Here is an 18,334-nt window from a genome sequence, read left to right as displayed (position 1 = left end):
TGTTCCTCAGCTAAGACGTATTTATTAGACCGTGATATTGTTGTGTCAAATGCATCATTAAAGAAGGATTTAGTTGCCCGTTGCCGTGCAGCATGTCTTTTAAATAAAACCTAAAGCTATAAAAACAATTGCTGCAGAAATAGAGGACCAGCGGTCCAAACTACTTTTGGCTTGTGCGATGCGGTCGTACAGTAGCCTACCAATTAATATATGATTTGGGCTCTTACATCTCATTCAACCTTGATATGCAAAAATGTTTTGTTTTGTTTTATGCCATGATGGTGCAAGCAACTTGCCTGCATCGTGTCACCAACTTTCACCACTTGGCACTTGCTTGCGATCAGACAGTCACTGTGCTTGCTCGTATCCAAGTGATTCCACGACCCATTGTTTGTTTGGATCCCTGTTTTATTATCGTCAACTGGGTCCGGCTTATTTCTGATCACTCCTGGTTCTGCACCCAACAGTAAAGCTAAACCCCCGACTCCGAGCGAACCAAGAAGTCCTGTAGGCCTATACAGCGCTGATAAACTGGAGAAAATGTGCTTCGAGCCTGCGCCGGCCGTACGACAGTCTTTATGCATATCAAATGGCAGACATACAAGCATAACCTGGTGCGTTGCGACGTGTTGTGCGCCCGTAGCTCTATATAAATTTTTTTGTTATATATTTTACTACGATGTGAGCAGCAGCAGCAAGCTGCCAGGAACCAGTGACAGTGTCAGATCACGATACAAACTTTAAATGATTATAGGTTTTAATGGTTGTTCTACTTTATCCAAATAATAATGTCTTAAAGTTGCTATATGGATTTTTCTGCTGACATAAGCAGGAATTATGCAATTGCTTATTTTTTTTATTTTTTTTTATTGTATTATATTCAGATGGCTAACCGTGCTTCCTAAATAAATGTTGTCTCTGTGAAACTTCCTGGGCCCACAATCTGCCTCCAAAACTATTATTTTTATCTGTGAGAAGTTCCGTCATTGGTCGATAGACAGATAGCGGCCCACCTGGTTTTAACCAATCAGGGGGACAACTCTGATCTTGTTCGGATTGGTTAGACCTGTCTGTCAATCCTTTTAGCCCCGGTCGGCTGGTTCATGCACCAATGGGCTGCTAGTGACAGAGCTTTTTAAGATAAAATAATAGTTTTGGAGGCAGACTGTGGCTCCTAGAAGCGCCACGATGTTTTAGGGAGCATTGTTAGCCGCCTGAATATTTTAAAAAAAAAAGAAAGAAAAAAAAAGAAAAAGCAATTGCCTTTTTCCTGCTTATTTCAGCAGGAAACTACATACAGCAACTTTAAATTATAAAATAGCCTATTAGAAGCATTTTGTCTAGGCGGCCACAGTGGCTGTGGTCTTTATAATTAAGGGCCAATAAACATTTTAACACTCAATGGCATACAGTAGGCTAGGCCTATGTGTAGCCTACTATGCCTGTTTATTGCAGCAAACTTGATATGATTCTTATTAATAGACTTATTATTTAGCCTATTTGTTTGTTTGTTTGTTTGTTTGTTTGTTTGTTAAAAAAAATATACCACGATTTAATATAAAATGTTAAATGTAATCCTGGGCGCTACACTCCCTCTGCCAACCTGGAGAGACAATAACGGACTATTAGACTTACTTTTGTAAAACTACAATTCTATAGCACTTTGTAACAACTGTGGATAGCATGATGAGCTGTCTTCCCAGCCGTTTCGGTGGGTATCAGGATCGGGAAGTCAAATTATGCCCCCATCTAAAATGTGTTTGGACCTCTGGTCCTCTATTTTTGTAGCATATTGTTTTGGTTGGAGATTTGAAAGACATGCTGCTCGGCAATGGGCAACTAAATCCTTCTTTAATGCATTTGACACAACAATATCACGGTCTAATAAATAGCGTCTTACCTGAGGAACAATTAAATTACTAAATTGGTCATCTGCGTCCGTCATCCTCCAAGACTATCATCAAACCCAATAGCGTCTCTGAGATGCGCCCCCTAGAGTTGGGTGCGCATGGACCTAAACAATCCCAGAGACCTTTGCTCATACCTAGAATGCATTGCGCGATATCCAAGATGGCGTTATTTGCGAACTGGGCTATTGAAAAGATACTCAGCCCATGGTCACTTTATCTCATCTTACCCTCGAATCGGGAGGAGCTCTCTCTCTCTCTCTCTCTCTCTCTCTCTCTCTCTCTCTCTCTCTCTCTCTCTCTCTCTCTCTCTCTCTCTGTAGTTACACACTCATAGCTGACCAGTGACCACTTGCTTCAACCTGATGCCCCCGTTGTGTACGTGTCATTATTATAGGTATAGATAAATCTTTTTCAAGCATTTCAGAAAATAGCAATACAGACGATCTACATGCAACGCGACACACTGTGAGCTTGTAGATCAGCAATCTTCACTGTGCCGATAAGATCGTATGCCGGATATAAAATAGGGCTCAAGTGGATTATGTGATGCTGGGTTTTACTGAGAGGTATTAACAAGTTTCATAGAAATGCACTTTCAGTCAAGTCAATCTCTTGGAGGACATAATGCACTTGTATTTTTAACCGGCAATGCTCTCTTTTTCTCTCGCTCCACCCCCTCCACCCATCCCCCTCCTCCACCCTCCAGTCATGTGTGCCCAGGGATTGCAGGCCAAAGATAAAACAGGCTCCAGTGATCCGTACGTCACAGTCCAGGTGGGCAAGACCAAGCGCAGAACCAAGACCATCTTCGGAAACCTCAACCCAGTGTGGGACGAGAAGTTCCTCTTGTGAGTATACTGTGCTGAACAGCCTTTCACAACCTGTGGGGCCGCAAGGGTGTTCAAGTGGGCCCTCAAATAGTCGGTTAAACACTAACATTTGAATAATAATGTTGAAACATCTTTTTGTGTTTTTTTTGTAAATGAATGCCCTACCTGATTGATCATACTACAGCGTCACACAAAAGTATCAATTGTAGCAGCTAGGGCTTGTAGATCTGCTACTTTTGAATTTGAATCCTGAAAAGTAACAGTTTTGGATATATGAAGTTTCCACCTATGACATAGGCGATATGAAAAAAGAAAAAGAAAAAAAAAAAGGATAATACACACGCACGCACGCACGCACGCACGCACGCACGCACGCACGCACGCACACACACACACACACACACACACACACACACACACACACACATACACTGCCCACCCATCTGACCAACTTAACACGGCAGGCGAATGACTGCAGTGTTAATTGGTCAGATGAAAATCTCACCACTTGGTCAGATGCTCAGATGAAAATCTCTGTAGAGATGTCCAAGTGCTCTGATCCAGATAAGGTAGTTTTTTATTAATTTTTTTATTTATTTTTTTAGCTTATTTCCATCGTGATCCTATTCCATATTGGGAGCCGGTTTCTCATATAATTCTCTCAAATCCTACCAAACCTGGTATTATTCCTATAACTCAGACTATGCCAGATGGGTGGATTTAACCACTTTCAAGCTGGCGTCCACGTTTTCAAAAATGTTCAAAGATGCGGCCCATTGTGAGCTTGTAGATCTGCTTTTTTTTGTTTGTTTTAGAATATGGATTAAGTGGTTAATCCAATCAGTGCATTACGGTGCATTATCTATGCAAATTCACAATCACAAAAAAAATCTCTTGTTGACAAAATATCGCTGTGATTGTCTACAGCTTTGAGTAAGGCTTTTACTTTCCTATGTGATGCTTATCTGATAATGCAAGCAGGTTTCAACAAATGCAAAGGATTATTGTGTACATCTTTGTTCCAGGTCTGGGAACAAACAGCATTAGCAGAGAAATTACGTTTAGTTTTTATAAATTTGTAATAGATAAAGCTTTAAAGAACAACCCCAGAGAGATAGATATCTCACGCAGCAGCTTATTCTGTGATGCATGCATGCATGTGCTGGAGCAATTCCTCCCAAAACACGACATGTACAGTTTTTGAAGTGTAGTTGTAAAACCATGATTTTCTAATGTGAGTTAAACTTGTTGTTCATAGCATGTCTGTGTTCGTTTGTGTCTTTATTTAGTGTTGTAGTGTACACATCATACATCACAAATAAAATGCAGACATTTGAATAATTAATATGCAAATAACTTTGATGCTGAGTGAGAAACTTCAAGGCATTTTATGTTAGGGCTGAGATCCTGGAGATTGTGTGTGTGTGTGTGTGTGTGTGTGTGTGTGTGTGTGTGTGTGTGTGTGTGTGCGTGTGCGTGTGCGTGCGCGTGCGTGTGCGCGTGCGGTGCGTGTATGGTAGACATGCACACACAAACACAAGTGGTGGTTACAGACTTGGATCCATACCCGAAATGAGACTCTAGTGATGGCCATAATAAAACTCTTCTTCCCATCGAGCCGTACCTTACCACGCTACAGCGCTGTAGATTAATAGAGGCGATACATTACTTTGATGCTCGGCGCAGAGCAGAATGCCCCGACAAGTGCACCAGCAGCCAGCACTTAGAAAAGGATTAGTTAAAATAATACCGCAGAGTCTGTCTGTGTGTCTCTGTCTGTCTGTCTGTCTGTCGCACTCAAAGAAGTCAGATCAAAGTGTAATCTGTCAGGTTTTCATTTCTTCTGGTCGTCATTGCTGTTGAACGCAGGAGCCACTTAACCACTCACCAATTTTGTCGTTATGCCAATTATATCTTCCCCGCACACATTTGTGTGCTGTCGCTGCTGTTGTATGATTCACCTGCCTCCCATACGGTGGAAAGATCTCCCCATTGCAGTTAGAACTACAGATTCACTCCCAATTTCCCACCGTAATCTGAAGACTCTTTAGACTCCACCTCACCACGTAGCACTGGACCATTAGGTTAAAATGCAATTTAGATAGCATATCATTTAGACAGATGCTAGGTTAATGTGTTTACCTTGCTTCCTATAGTTTCTATAGTTTCAATGATTATTATTTTTGGACCTTATATTGTTTAGACTAGACTGCTGGGTTCTTGGTTTACGTATGATCCAAGAACCAAGAATACATACTACTGTATGTATTGTTTGTTTTTAGTTTTGACCTAGTTTTTACCTTGCTTAGTGTAACGTCAAAGCTCCACTGCAGGCATCGGGTGTCGCCCGATGAACCAGGGCGAATTTTGAGGTTGGATGTCGCCACCAAACGCAGCACAATGCAACGCAACATCGACAATGGAGCACTCTTCATTGATTAAAAAGGGAAGGGAACCCTGCGTTGATGATGAAGCGACGCCCGATGGCTGCAGTGGAGCTTTGTCCTAAGTCACTCTGGATGAAGAGTCTGCTAAAATGTAAATGACAACATATCAATCTGTCCGTGTGACGTTAAAACGTAAATGTCACCTCTGTCTGCCTGAGGTTAACAGAGCAATTACAACATACTGTATCATCTCTGTCGGGTGGAAATCTCATATGTCCAAAAGTGTTACTTTTCACATACGTTTCAAGCTTGAAGACTTTTCTGTGATGCTGTAGTATGATCAAGAAGGGCGTTAATTTGCACAAAAAACATGAAAAGAATATGGATATAAGAGGTTTCTGAAGGAACGCGAGCACAACTTCAGTATGACAAACTAGTTGCATCATGGCCCCAAACACTTCAACATTAGGAGAAAAATGACAGCACTCGCGTTCTGTCCTTTGGCACTTTTTATTTTACTTAAAATGTTAAAAGGCAACATGTCATGTTTTAAACTGACACGTTTGGGCTCTGTGCCCTCATCAGCGGAATCACATGAATCATTTACGCTGATGAAGGCATAGAGCCGAAACGCCTCCGTTAACCTGAAGGACAGAATCACCGAGTGGCGGCATTTTTCCCTGTAACACATCCCCCTGTCTGCCTGAGGTTAACAGGTAAATGACAAGTTGCAAGTGGCACCTGCCATTTAAATAAATGACAATGTGCTTCTGTGTGAATAGACAAAACAATGAATGGGTCCTCTTTACAGCGTGGCGACGAAGGCCTCAGGCATCTAGAGCAGCGTTTATGCTGTGTGTGAGTGTGTGTTTTTGTCAGGCTTGCCAACACTCCTGAATTTGGAAGGAGTCTCCTGAATTTTGACCCCATCTCCTGCCGCGCCCCTGAATTGTCATTTCTCCTGAATGTCTCCTGGATTTGGTATACAACTCCCCAAATTCACCAGAACACTGGTAATTACAGCGTCACACAAACATATCAAAAGGAGCAGATCTACAAGCTCAAAAAGAGGCGAAGCGTTCACGTGTGTGTGTTACAGTTTAGGTGTGTGTGTGTGTGTGTGTGTGTGTGTGTGTGTGTGTGTGTGTGTGTGTGTGTGTGTGTGTGTGTGTGTGTGTGTGTGTGTGTGTGTGTGTGTGTGTGTGTGCGCGTGCGTGCGTGCGTGCGTGCGTGCGTGCGTGCGTGCGTGCGTGCGTGCGTGCGTGCGTGCGTGCGTGCGTGTACTTCTCAGTGCCATATATCTTGTGCACGCTGCCAGCAGGCCAAGGAAGTACCTCCACATTGATTTTCACATATTTATGTTTTATAGTTTCTGAATTGAAGTCAAAGAGGGGTCAGATTGGGCTGAAAACCTTGCCCAAATATGGAGTTATACTTTATGTCATTGATGACTGCCATGGCCCCATGGAGTCCCAGATCCACATGGGACCTGCACCATTATTGTTTTTTTTTTTTAAATCAACTGTTAAATTGCTTTTTTCTCCCTACTCTAGTCGTTGCCAGCTCCCCCCATGTTTGTATAGCACCTGTCTCTGCCGACCCCTTGCGTCTTTGTCTTGGGGAGGGAGCCGACCATTGATTCCAAAGCGTCGGCCATACAGTTTGACATACACGCATTAGTTCACTGACCCCCATTTGATCAGAGTTTGATTCTTGGGAACCCATCTACACTGTGCAATTCTCAGTTTTTAATCTAACTCGGGGAGTGTACAAAAGGAACCGAATAGACCTGTGATGGTCCATTTTGTCACTGTCTGGACGGAAACCTTGTCAAATTTGTACGCTTTTTCATAAAGTAAAGTCCTGCTTCATCTAAAAGACTGTCGCAACTATTTTCAAAAAATTCTTTTTTAAATGATGAATACAAAACCGGACATACCAACATAACAACAATTTGGTTCCTTTTGTACACTCCCGGAGTTAATGACACGTAAAGGGTCCGTTTTGGACCTCTGATGGTACCCGTACCCCAACGTTGGCAGTTTATTTTCCCCTGAAAGTGAGGAGCTTCACTGGGGGAACATGCTCTCTCTCCAAGTTCCTCTCCTTGCTGTACAGTTAGTTGCCTTGTGATTTGTGATGATCTGGTGTGAATGGATGCAGTGGGAGCAGCTTGTAAGGTCATAGGCTGTGCGTCAGCTTGAATTTAACTACTGATATACGCTCTCACTCACTCACTCACTCACTCACGTGCACGCACGCACACACACACACTCACTAATGCTCATTATAACATGCTACCATTTTTGTCTACTCACTCTTTGGAGGAGGGCTGTGGACAGTTCAGAAACCTGCCTACCAGTGACTGACTTGGTAATGTACTGTAGGCAGGTTTGGACATTTCAAAGATTTTAAACGTTTTATTAATGCGTTGGCTTCTATTATAGAATGATAACTTTCCAGGAAGACAAAGGCTGCAGGTTCTATTAGCTACCAGTGGCCATCACTGATGGTCACTGGTAGACAGGTTTCTGAACTATCCACACCCCACCAGTGAGTGAATAGACAGAATTATGGTGCTTTTAAAAGCAGTGGTTCTCAACCTTTTCAGGACGCAACTCCCAAAATAATCATATTTTAACTGGGGACCCCCCCACCCTGACCAGCACTAAGAGTTGAGGCATTACATTTTGTATTATACGGTTCTATTGTGAAAATAGCAGTTCTATGTACTAAGATCTATGTAAGCATGTACTGTATCGGCTATTTTCACAATTTCTGCCTCTAATATTTGACAATTTGGCCAATGTTTAATTTGTCATTTTAGAGGTATTAAAAAGTCCTTAAATTGTCACTTTATAAATGTGCATACACTCTATACACTTAAACTTTATGTTGGTTTGTTTACTGTTGAGTGAAAAAACAATGTTGCACATTAAGTTAATCATCTGGGGACCCCCCAAAATAATTTGGGGACCCCCCTGGAGGTCCCGACCCACAGGTTGAGAACCAATGTTATAAAGAGCATTAGTCAGGACTAGTTATGTGAAGAAATTGGTGAAGTGCTCCTTTAAGGAAAAGCAGCATGTGACTCAATATTAACATATTGGTATTGACATCAAAATATACTTATACTGTATAACTTATAGTTATCAATTAAAGTGCTGTTCTTCTTCTGTTGTCCTCTATCGTCGCAGCGAGTGCCACAACGCCACCGACCGCATCAAGGTGCGTGTGTGGGACGAGGACGATGACATCAAGTCGCGGGTCAAGCAGCACTTCAAGCGCGAGTCGGACGACTTCCTGGGTCAGACCATCATCGAGGTGCGCATGCTGAGCGGCGAGATGGACGTGTGGTACAACCTGGGTACGTAAACAACAACAACATCAACAACAACATGTTTCAGGGTGCCTAAACCTAACCTTAACCCTAACCTCACAAACACTATGCCAAGGGTCTTCAACAGGGGTTCCGGGACCCCTAGGGGGTCCTCAGAGTTACTACAGGGGGTCCTCCAAATCTTTGAGTGATATATATTTTGTATATCAACCACTTGAACCCTAGTGTCCATATTCTGAGCTGCGAGGCGTTGTGAGCTTGTAGATCTTCTATTTTTGGCAAAGAGCTTTGGTGTATTGGGGAAAAAGAGCAGACTAAGTACAGAGTGAAAGGTCAAGTTTATCAAGTATTGACGGTTCAAGTGGTTAAATATCTGAAAACATAAATTGACATGAATCCAACATGCACTGATAATTGTGTCAAACAATGAAACAATATGGAATCTATGAAAAGGGCTGTGTGCCCCTGCGCTATGCCTAAACTTAACTTTAAACCTAACCCTTCACAAAAACAATGCCTAAACCTAACCTTAACCCTCACAGAAACTATAATCTCAAAACCACGTCCACCTGGGCTAAAAACACCAGGGAAAGAGAGAGTCTGCATGCTGTAGAATGGTGGTTATCAAACGTTTTCCTTTAAAGGTAGAGGAAGTGATATTTCTTTTTTGTTAAAACAAAAAGTATTTTTGGTAAAAAGTTAGAACTCTATATTCTGATAATAATTATTGCTATCGAGTGTTTGTTCAATAACAGGGGTCTCACCAGTTCCCCCAGTGCTTTAACAAATAGACAATAAATTTTCACGTGGGTTGCCAATTTCAACCAATCAGGAAAGAGTGATTGTCTTCCGGTCCGCAGTTCCAATTTTGTCTGCTCACTTCTTCGTGTCATCACTTCCAGTTTCACATGTTTATCCCGTATGAGTTCTCTCTCCTGATTGGTTAAAATTGGTATCGACCCGACTGAACAAACACTGATTACTATCAGAATATAGAGCTATGTGTTCTCTTAAACTCAGAGTTCTTTCAATGTCTGTTTTATGGTTTTCCTGGACAGAAGTATAGCTTTTCGAAGTACTGAGTCTGACATTGGTGTCCAATAATGGGGAGCTCATTTGAATCTCCCTCCGCCAACGGCCCAGATTTAGACGGACATGTCTGCCGTCACCTCAAGGCGCCGTCCTTCATTCCTCGCTCTTAGCAGCCTAGCCGGGCCCTCCTCTCTGCCGCCGGAGGACCATGCTAGGATAAACGGCAACATAATGGGAGTCCCACTTCTGTTGAACTATTATGACCAGCGGATGCAGTACTCTTTGTTTGCCTCTCCAGCTAAATGGGGAGCAATTCCCAGTAATAGTGACCCCTCCCTCACCCGTGCTGTCGCACAGGGCCTTTTAAAATGTCCGCAAATTAATGTTTAAAGAGTCCTCTCACTGACGCCCGGTCTATCCCTCCTCCTGTTGCTCTCTTCCATAAGCTACTTCAGTTCTCCTTCAATCTCGCCTCTTCTTTTCTCTTCTCTACAAAACCCAGTTCAATCATTTTTGAGTGTCATATTTCTCATTCATCTCTCTCTCCTTGACTGTAGTGTAGAATTTCAGTCAGTTTATTTTTTCTGTCACTGGAGAGATAGTCTCGCATGGCCGCCAGCCCTTGTCTTCTTACTCCAGTCTGGTCTGGAGGTCTATAATGGATAGAATGTGCGAGCAGCCTAAAGACACACATTATGAAAGGATATTTGAATTCTGTGAAAAGGAAGTGTAACACCATTATCTATCTATAAATGCGACAAATCTCTGTCTGTTTGTTTGTAATCCGCGTATCTCGAGAACCGTTCGTCCCACCGGCTTCAGATTCGGCACGCGCGTTCCCCGCCGCCGCGCGGAGTGCAGTGCCAGGCCTCGACCCGACCCGACTCGCGGTTTTCCGAAACCGGCGCGAAACGTTCGGAATCTCCTTATGCGGAGCTGATTGTTGACATCAGGCTGTTCCGGAGGAAATCGGCGCAAGCGCTGAGTCATTGTGACATCACTTCATAAAAGGCTCTGACATCACGTACGCCACATGAGTCAACACAAAATCTCTGTGAATGTGTATGTATGTATGTAATCCGCGTATCTCGAGAACCCTTCTTCCCACCGGCACGCGCGTTCTCCAGATATGGGCATAAAGTCTGACATCAGAGTTTTCCGCAACCGGTACTGTGTGTGCAGAGATCTTCATATATGGGCATAAGTGGACAAAGACAAACAGATGGTCAAAACGGGTCCTATGACAACAGGTATATTGGGGTTTGCATTAAAGGGTGGGGCATTCATGGGGTTTGCATTAAAGGGTGGGGCATTCATTCCCTATTTCAAATTCGGCACGTGCGTTCCCCACCGCAGCAGGTAGTGCAGTGCTCGGCCTCAACCCGACCCGACCCACGATTGTTTGAAAAAGCGTCAGAAATCTCATATATGGGCATAAAATGGACGCAGATAAACAGATATCTCCATATATGGCATATATGGGCATACAATGGATGCAGAATCACAAAGATCTCCATATACGGGCATAAAAGGGACACAGACAGACAGATACAGAGATCTCCATATATGGGCATAAAATGGATGCAGATAGACAGATATCTCCATATATGGGCATATATGGGCATAAAATGGACCCAGAACTATAACTGCAGTGATCTCCATATATGGACATAAAATGGACACCGACAGACAGATACAGATATCTCCATATATGGGCAAAAATGGACACAGGCAGACAAATGGTCAAAACGGGTCCTATGAAAACAGGTATAATGGGGTTTGCATTAAAGGGCGGGGCATTCATTCCCTATTTACATTGTTCCGAGTTGGCCAGGTCGCCGACTAGACGCTGGGCCGCCCAAAGGGCGGCCCAGCTTCTAGTCTCCTTAATAGGAGACAACTATTCAGGACAAAAAAGCTTAAAGGTGATACACCATGAAATTTCACTTTTCCTATTTTAAAACCTTTTTTTGGGGTCCCACTAGCACCTTCTATCCTCACAAAGTCCCATTTCTGACCGTTGTGTCTTTCTCTGGTTTTGAGAAGGCGAAGGTTAAAAGTATCCCACAGGTTCTCAAAACAGGATATCCAGATTTGCTGCCGTTTGTGACGTCATCTGCCGACTGTGACGTCATCATAAAAAAAATAATAATCAAAACATTTCAAAAAAGAATCTTTTTTCAAAAAAAAAAAAGATTGGCACAGTTCAGGTCAAAGGTGGTACTGCAGCTGAAATGCTCTGAGAGCCATTCAAAAATGAGAGAGGCTCTCTATTCAGGAGTGGTAATTTAGCCTCAAACCTTTTGAAAAACGTTTTTGGGACATAAACAATATGACATAAATACTTTTTAAATGCATGGTGTATCACCTTTAAAAGACAATAGAAACCAGGGCTACCAACCGTCCTGGAAGAGGAGTCTCCTGGATTTTATTTCCTTCTTGACGCCTGGATTGTCATTTCTCCTGGATTTGAAAAGATCTCAATAATTGCTGTTAATTAAAAGAGCTGAGATTTGTTGTGACCGTCATGTTGCAAGTTACTAAGTAAATCTCCACCGGCTGTCCCTCCGTCTGTCACGTCACACTTTTGGCCCTACTCTGATCTCTGGCACCGTTGGCCCTCAAACTTTGCACACGCACTCCTTGGATGGAAAAAAATCACAACATATGCGCCTGATATCTCACATGCCCCGTTTCTAGCGCCACCATCAGGCCAATTTTAGCTAACACATTTTTGGACACTGCTCCTACAGATTTTGGCCTAAAATCACGCAAAGCGGTACACAGTATCTCTGATTTCCCATTTTCCCTCCTGATTGGCTACGATTGCCTTCTAAAGTTTGTGTATGCTACCTGACGGTCGCTTATCTCCCGATTAGGGGGTCTTACTGGTAGTAGATGTGGAGTTTTCTGGGAGATCGCTCCAGATATGTGGTGCATAAAAACTGGACGCTGTGCTTCTCGACATTTTAGTTTAGATTCCATGGACAGAAAGCAGACCTTTCCCAGATGACCTGAGAGGTCTGGAGAGTTCATGATTTCGCACAAGATCACAGATGTGTCTTGGCACCGTGGATAAATCACCGTGGATAGAATGACCAGCGAACGTTCTATTCCACTTGCTCTTGCTTCAGAATCCCCCAGGCTTTCTTTGTGAGGGTCTGAGGTTAATGGAAACAGGGAGATCAGTGGGAGGGGGGTGGGGAAGGTGGGGTCACAGGGCACATATGTAGACTCGTGGAGTGTGTGTGCGTGCGTGCGCACGTGCGTGCGTGCGCGTGAGCGTTCGTGCGTGTGTGACCAAGGTTTACAGCAGCTGTAGTCCACACTCTAGGTCAGGAGGTTGCTCACAGGGAGTGTGTTGTGGGTGTGTGGATGTGTACTGTAGGCATATCACAATTATTACAGTGCGCGTGTGCCTTTGAGTGCGTGTGTGCATGTAAGTGTGTGTGTGTGTGTGTGTGTGTGTGTGTGTGTGTGTGTGTGTGTGTGTGTGTGTGTGTGTGTGAGTGCATGTGTGTTCATGTAAGTGCGTGTGTGCATGTAAGTGCGTGTGTGTGCCTGTGAATGCATGTGTGCATGCGGGTCAGAGAGATGCACTTTGCTATGAGAGCAGGACAGGATGCGGTCTACACTTATCGCTGACATTAATATGGTTGACCTCAGGTGGAAGCCTTGTACCGTGTGTCCAAATCTGTTACTTTTCAGTAGATGTGATAAAAAGGAACATCTTGTTCATATTTCTTTCATGAAACAAACCCTCCGGTCACATGCCGGTACACTTTAAACCACTTAGAAAAAAAAGGGAGAAATACTGCATCTATAATCACATCGCTTGTTGTGAGCTTGTAGATCGGCTACTTTTGTGCAACTTGTGTGACATGATGAAGTAGGGCATTCATTTATGGAGAAAAAACAACAATATAAAAACGTTGAAATATGGAGATTCCACCCAACAGCATTGATATCAGAGGTGGAAAAAGTACTACATTTTCTTTTTTTTTACCAAAGTAAAAGTATCAATACTGCAATATAGAAATACTCTGTTACAAGTAAATATCTAGAGTTCAAAATGTAACTAGTAACTAAAGTTTTAGTTTAGGATCTGAGATGTAGCCTAGTGGAGTAGAAGCAAAAGTATTGGAAATTGGAAATACTCAAGTGAAGTAGGTTGTGTGCTTGCAGATCTGCTATTTAAAATAAATCTTGAATCTTGTATGGGGGTCCCTGGCACAAAACATTTCCAGATGGGGGTCCATGGCTGAATAGAATACATAGCAATTTGGGGATTCTTGACATGAAAAAGCTTTAAGAACCACAGGGCTAGAGAGTCAGGCTATATAAAGTGAAGCTTTTTAAAGGAAAGGCAATACAAAGCAAAGCTAATTTATTTCCAGGGCTGCTCAATTAATCACATCTCAGATTAAATTACGATTTTGGCTTCCAATGATAATGAAAACAAGAAAATCCGTTTCGCAAAGATGCTCTCATTAGCCTTGTGTTGTAAATCCAGTGCAGCGTTTTTACAGCCGTGTGCTGTGGCCCCTCCCTCTCTAAAAGCACACACTCACTCTCAGATTGTAAGCTGTTTTTCAGCTCCAGACGGGATGACTGAGAGAGAGCCTTAGGTCAACAAGAAATGTAAAAACAATTCATCTGTTTGGAAACACTTACAAAATACATACCCAGAGTTGAGGCAGATCTCTAAGCTCTTCTGGAAGTTTATATTGTAGTATAGTACCGGTATGTACTGTAAGTAACTGAATGCTGCTTCTGTGTCTTGTTGTCTTGTTTTAATTCTACAAAGAGTCAATTCTATCACACAATGGCAGCCAATGTAGAGACCTAAGAACTGGTGTAATATGTTCAGCTTTCTGACAGCATACAGTATAGTACATACAAATAAGTATCTTTCATAATCTAAACTATCAATCAAACTATCAACCAAAATGTTCTTTTCACAAGATTTTCAAGAATGGTACAGTAAGTTGTACAGTATTTATAAAGCCCTCCATCACTGCTGACCAGTCCAGTTCGCGAGCAAAGCTGGCAGCATACCTCAAAAGAAGTTGAATCTTTTTTCTTTTTCTTCTTCCTTCTTTTTTTTTTCTTTTTCTTTTTTTCCGGTTTGCTGAAGCCGAACAAGTTCTCTGAGGATGAAATTGTTTTTCTACTCGATGCGGCTCCACTTTGAGTACTGAACCGTTAGACATTATACAGTGATGGAAGGAATGGGGATTTATTTTGCCACCTGACTTTCCGCTGTTTGTTTTCATCAAGCTCGGACTTGCTTTGACATAATTCGTAATTTTGTCTCTGAGATTTCTCAATTTCTGGTGGCAGACACTCTCTTCAGTGCAGAGTGTGTGCTACTCCACGAATGAATTGCCATCTGGTGTGTTTGTAGTCCCTCAGAGAGGGGCGTTTATAGTGGTGATTGTACCTTCTAACCTCCTCAGTCATCATATCTTCAAATAAAAACGGTCCATGGTACGTTGCATGCAGATTGCATTAATAAAGCAATATCTGGGACTTTTACTAATTAAAGTATATCTGCATCGTGGTACAGTATTGCTACTTTTACTTAAAGGAGTAGTTCACCACCCCCAAAATGACTTATTTTACTATTGATTATTCACGCCATGCAGACTTGAGTTCAATAATATATTTAGTTTTTTGTCGCATTCCTTTTTTTTAAATAATTTATATCCCACGATTTTGCAACCCATTTTCCCCCATTGCCAATTGCCTATGTAATCCTGGGCTCTGCTCTCCCTCTGCCGCGCCTGGGGAGACAACGGACTGACCTCATGCTTCCTTCAATGCATGAGTAGTCCAAGTTTCTTTTCACCTGACAGGGGGAATTTCCCTGGGATGGACGTAGCGCGTGGAAGGAACACGTTATTCCAACCAGTTCCTTCCCCCTCCATCAAGCGCCCTGGCTGGCCAGGGGGAGGCATTATTGAGACCAGGATTACTTCATGTTTTTGTGAGGGTATCAACCCTAGGAGACACGGGGAGAACATGCAAACTCCACACAGAAAGGCCTTATCGCCGACCCCACCTAGGGTGTGGGCGCTGGTTTTTGTCGCATTCCTAAGACAAAGATTTGATTACAATAAATGTACCCTCATTCGTTCCGGGTTGGGGACCCAAATGAATTCGAGTCCCCATCCGGAATCAATGAGTTCAAAATATTATTGAACTAAAGTCTCCATGGCGTGAATAATCAATAGAAAAAAAGTCATTTTGGAGGTGAACTACTCTTTAAAGTAAAATATATTTGATATAAATAATAGTAGATCTACAAGCTCACAGCGTGTCACTTTGTGCCGTGCTGCGAACATGTACATCTGCTGTTTTGAAAAATCTAGAATTTAGATTTTAGAATCGGCCTCAGGCCTAATGTTAAGTTAAAAAAAACACTGTACATCTTCCACCACTGATTGTCATTCTTGAATCTTGTCTCTCTTGATTGCTGCCATCTGCTTGTTCGGCTAGTTAGACAATCCTGGATTAGAAAGAAGTGCTGATAAGAACTTCGGCGAGGGAATGGGTCTCTTTGTTTTCTCCACAATTACACAATTCTGTTCTGATGACTTCGTTTCCCCAACAAGTATATGCTTTAGATCTCTGCCACCAGCATGCTGAATGAGCTGCAGCAGTATAGCCTCTGGGCATTTTAACGGAAAAGGCTATTAGAGAAGTCTAACCTGCTGGAAATGAAAGTGTGAATTAAAGGGGCAAAGAGACAAAGGTGTTCAGACAAGGCAAGGCAAGAAGCAAAAAATGAATGTGTGCACTCGCCTGACATTGGATTTCGTGCTTGTTAATGCTCCTGCGGTGCCTCGGTTAAACAAACACATCTTAGCAGTATGGGCCTTGTCAGCGTTTCCACACCGCAGAACTCAAACAGGCATGGCCTGTGTGTTGCAGATAAGAGAACTGACAAGTCTGCGGTGTCTGGCGCCATCCGACTGAAGATCAGCGTGGAGATGAAGGGAGAGGAGAGGGAGAAGGTGGCTCCGCCCCACGGCCAGTACACCTGTCTGCATGAGGTACGGTAGACAGGGGTGTCACACCAAGTTCTGGGCCCTGGGTACAAGGACTGCGGGCCTCCCATGAATGTTCTTCATAGGGGAGGGGGCTGCAAACGCATTATGTTGTGCTTTAACTATTGAAAAATAGCAGATCTACAAGCTCACAGTGCTGCGAGCTTGTAGTTCTGCTATTTTATGAAAAACTGTGAAAATTTGTGCAAGTCTTTGAATATTTCAAATCCTTCTAAGATTTTTTGAAAAACCTATGTTTCTACAGTATGTCAGTGGTGCTCAAACGTTTTTGTGAAGGACCCCCAAAATGATATGTATTTGGCCACGGACAGTCGGACACCCATCTCAAAATATTTTGTTCCAGCGACCCCCCAGAAGCAAAATTTGAGTTACAAATTTTCGCTTAAAAAAAATACATACAGGTATATTAACTCATTTAGTGCCACCCCTTTCACCACTAGAGGGCGCCCAGTGGCCAGAGAAAATCCCATAGAGATATGCTGGTATATGCAGAAGCCCTGCAGCCATGACTTGCCTGAACACTTTCCTTTGTGCATGACTGCATGTACAGGAAGAGGATGAAGTTAGCTTGAAGTTAGCTATTGGCTACCAAGCATTTTAGAAGCCTTATTTTCGTCAACTTAGCCATGATTAAACCTTGCACACCTCATGCATGGGAAAAAAACAGAGAAGAATGAGCTCTGAAAAATCCAATGCAATCCAGAGTGGATTTGTGCAGTTTGTTCACAGCTTTCAAACAAAAAAATCCGATTGGAAATCCGTTCAGGCATTCTTGAGATAATCGCCCTTATGTTTTACATGTAATGTAAACAAAAATGGCTGCCCTGTATGTTAGATGGGGTTGTATGGGGGTGGAACATGCAAAATCGCGATTGAAATCATGTTCACCAGATTTGATGGGGTCCAAAAAAAAAAAAAAAAAATTCAAAAAAAATTTTTTCAAAAAAAAAAAAAATTTTTTTTTTTTTTTTTTTTTTTTTTTTTTATATCCCGAACTTGTTCGGGATAGGCACCCTGTGATACGATCATATATCCCGAACTAATTCGGGATAGGCACTCAATGAGTTAAAAGATTTGCCAACATTTTCACGACTTTTCAAAAATAGCAGATCTACAAGCTCGCAGCGTGGCACTCGGTGCTGTCAGCTTGTATATCTGCTATTTTTATAAAATAATGAAGGCCCCTCCACCTTGGGCCCTAGTAACTCAGTCCCACTCCCCCCTTGTTTTATTGATGGTAGACGTAGGGATATCTGTGGGTGTGAGGGAAGGCTGCACACGTATCCATTCATCTCTGTTGCACCATCCTCCCGAGGAGTTGTTTTGAAAATTCTCAATGTTTAGTTCTCTTTTCAGCTGTCAGAAACTACAAGGATATACTGTATATATACTGTATAACATCCATGGAACAGTTGTCCAGGTTCACTGCAGGACAAGAGGAAAGGGAGAAGTAGAGGGGAGATAGTACTGCTCAAATACCTGCAGAGATCTTGCTCCTGTGTACAGTATTGGCTCTCCATTTTTGAACACATTCAAAAGACCATGCCATTACTGGAGACATGCTCTATCCTATTTGTCATATTCCAAACTATTAAGATCCCATTTATCTTGTTTTCTTGTTTGTGAAAGGCACACATAATAATAGAGACTTGTTATATTGTCATTTCAACATGTCAACATTTGTTTAGGCGATTCAGGGTGACTCTCTCAATGGAGAGGCTTGCTCGCTTCTGAGCAGCAGGGGTGGGATTTTCCAAGAACT

At 42.6% G+C, this 18,334-nt stretch overlaps 1 protein-coding gene across 1 annotated transcript in view; it reads left to right on the top strand.

The window, feature by feature from the left end:
- The window catches only part of unc13c (unc-13 homolog C (C. elegans)), a gene marked incomplete at both ends in the record, with an annotated part of 262,328 nt that overhangs the window by 70,136 nt on the left and 173,858 nt on the right, over window positions 1–18,334 (top strand). The window contains 3 exons of the mRNA XM_080729663.1: window positions 2,617–2,758; window positions 8,325–8,494; window positions 16,436–16,557. Of these exons, the coding sequence (XP_080585789.1) occupies window positions 2,617–2,758; window positions 8,325–8,494; window positions 16,436–16,557 (434 nt within the window). The remainder of the gene's footprint in view (window positions 1–2,616; window positions 2,759–8,324; window positions 8,495–16,435; window positions 16,558–18,334) is intronic.

This window comes from Nannobrachium achirus (assembly GCF_963921795.1).
Source record: "Nannobrachium achirus genome assembly, chromosome: 7".
Lineage (NCBI taxonomy): Eukaryota > Metazoa > Chordata > Actinopteri > Myctophiformes > Myctophidae > Nannobrachium > Nannobrachium achirus.
Note: the sequence above shows the minus strand (reverse complement) of the source record. Positions and strands in the feature narration are given on the sequence as shown.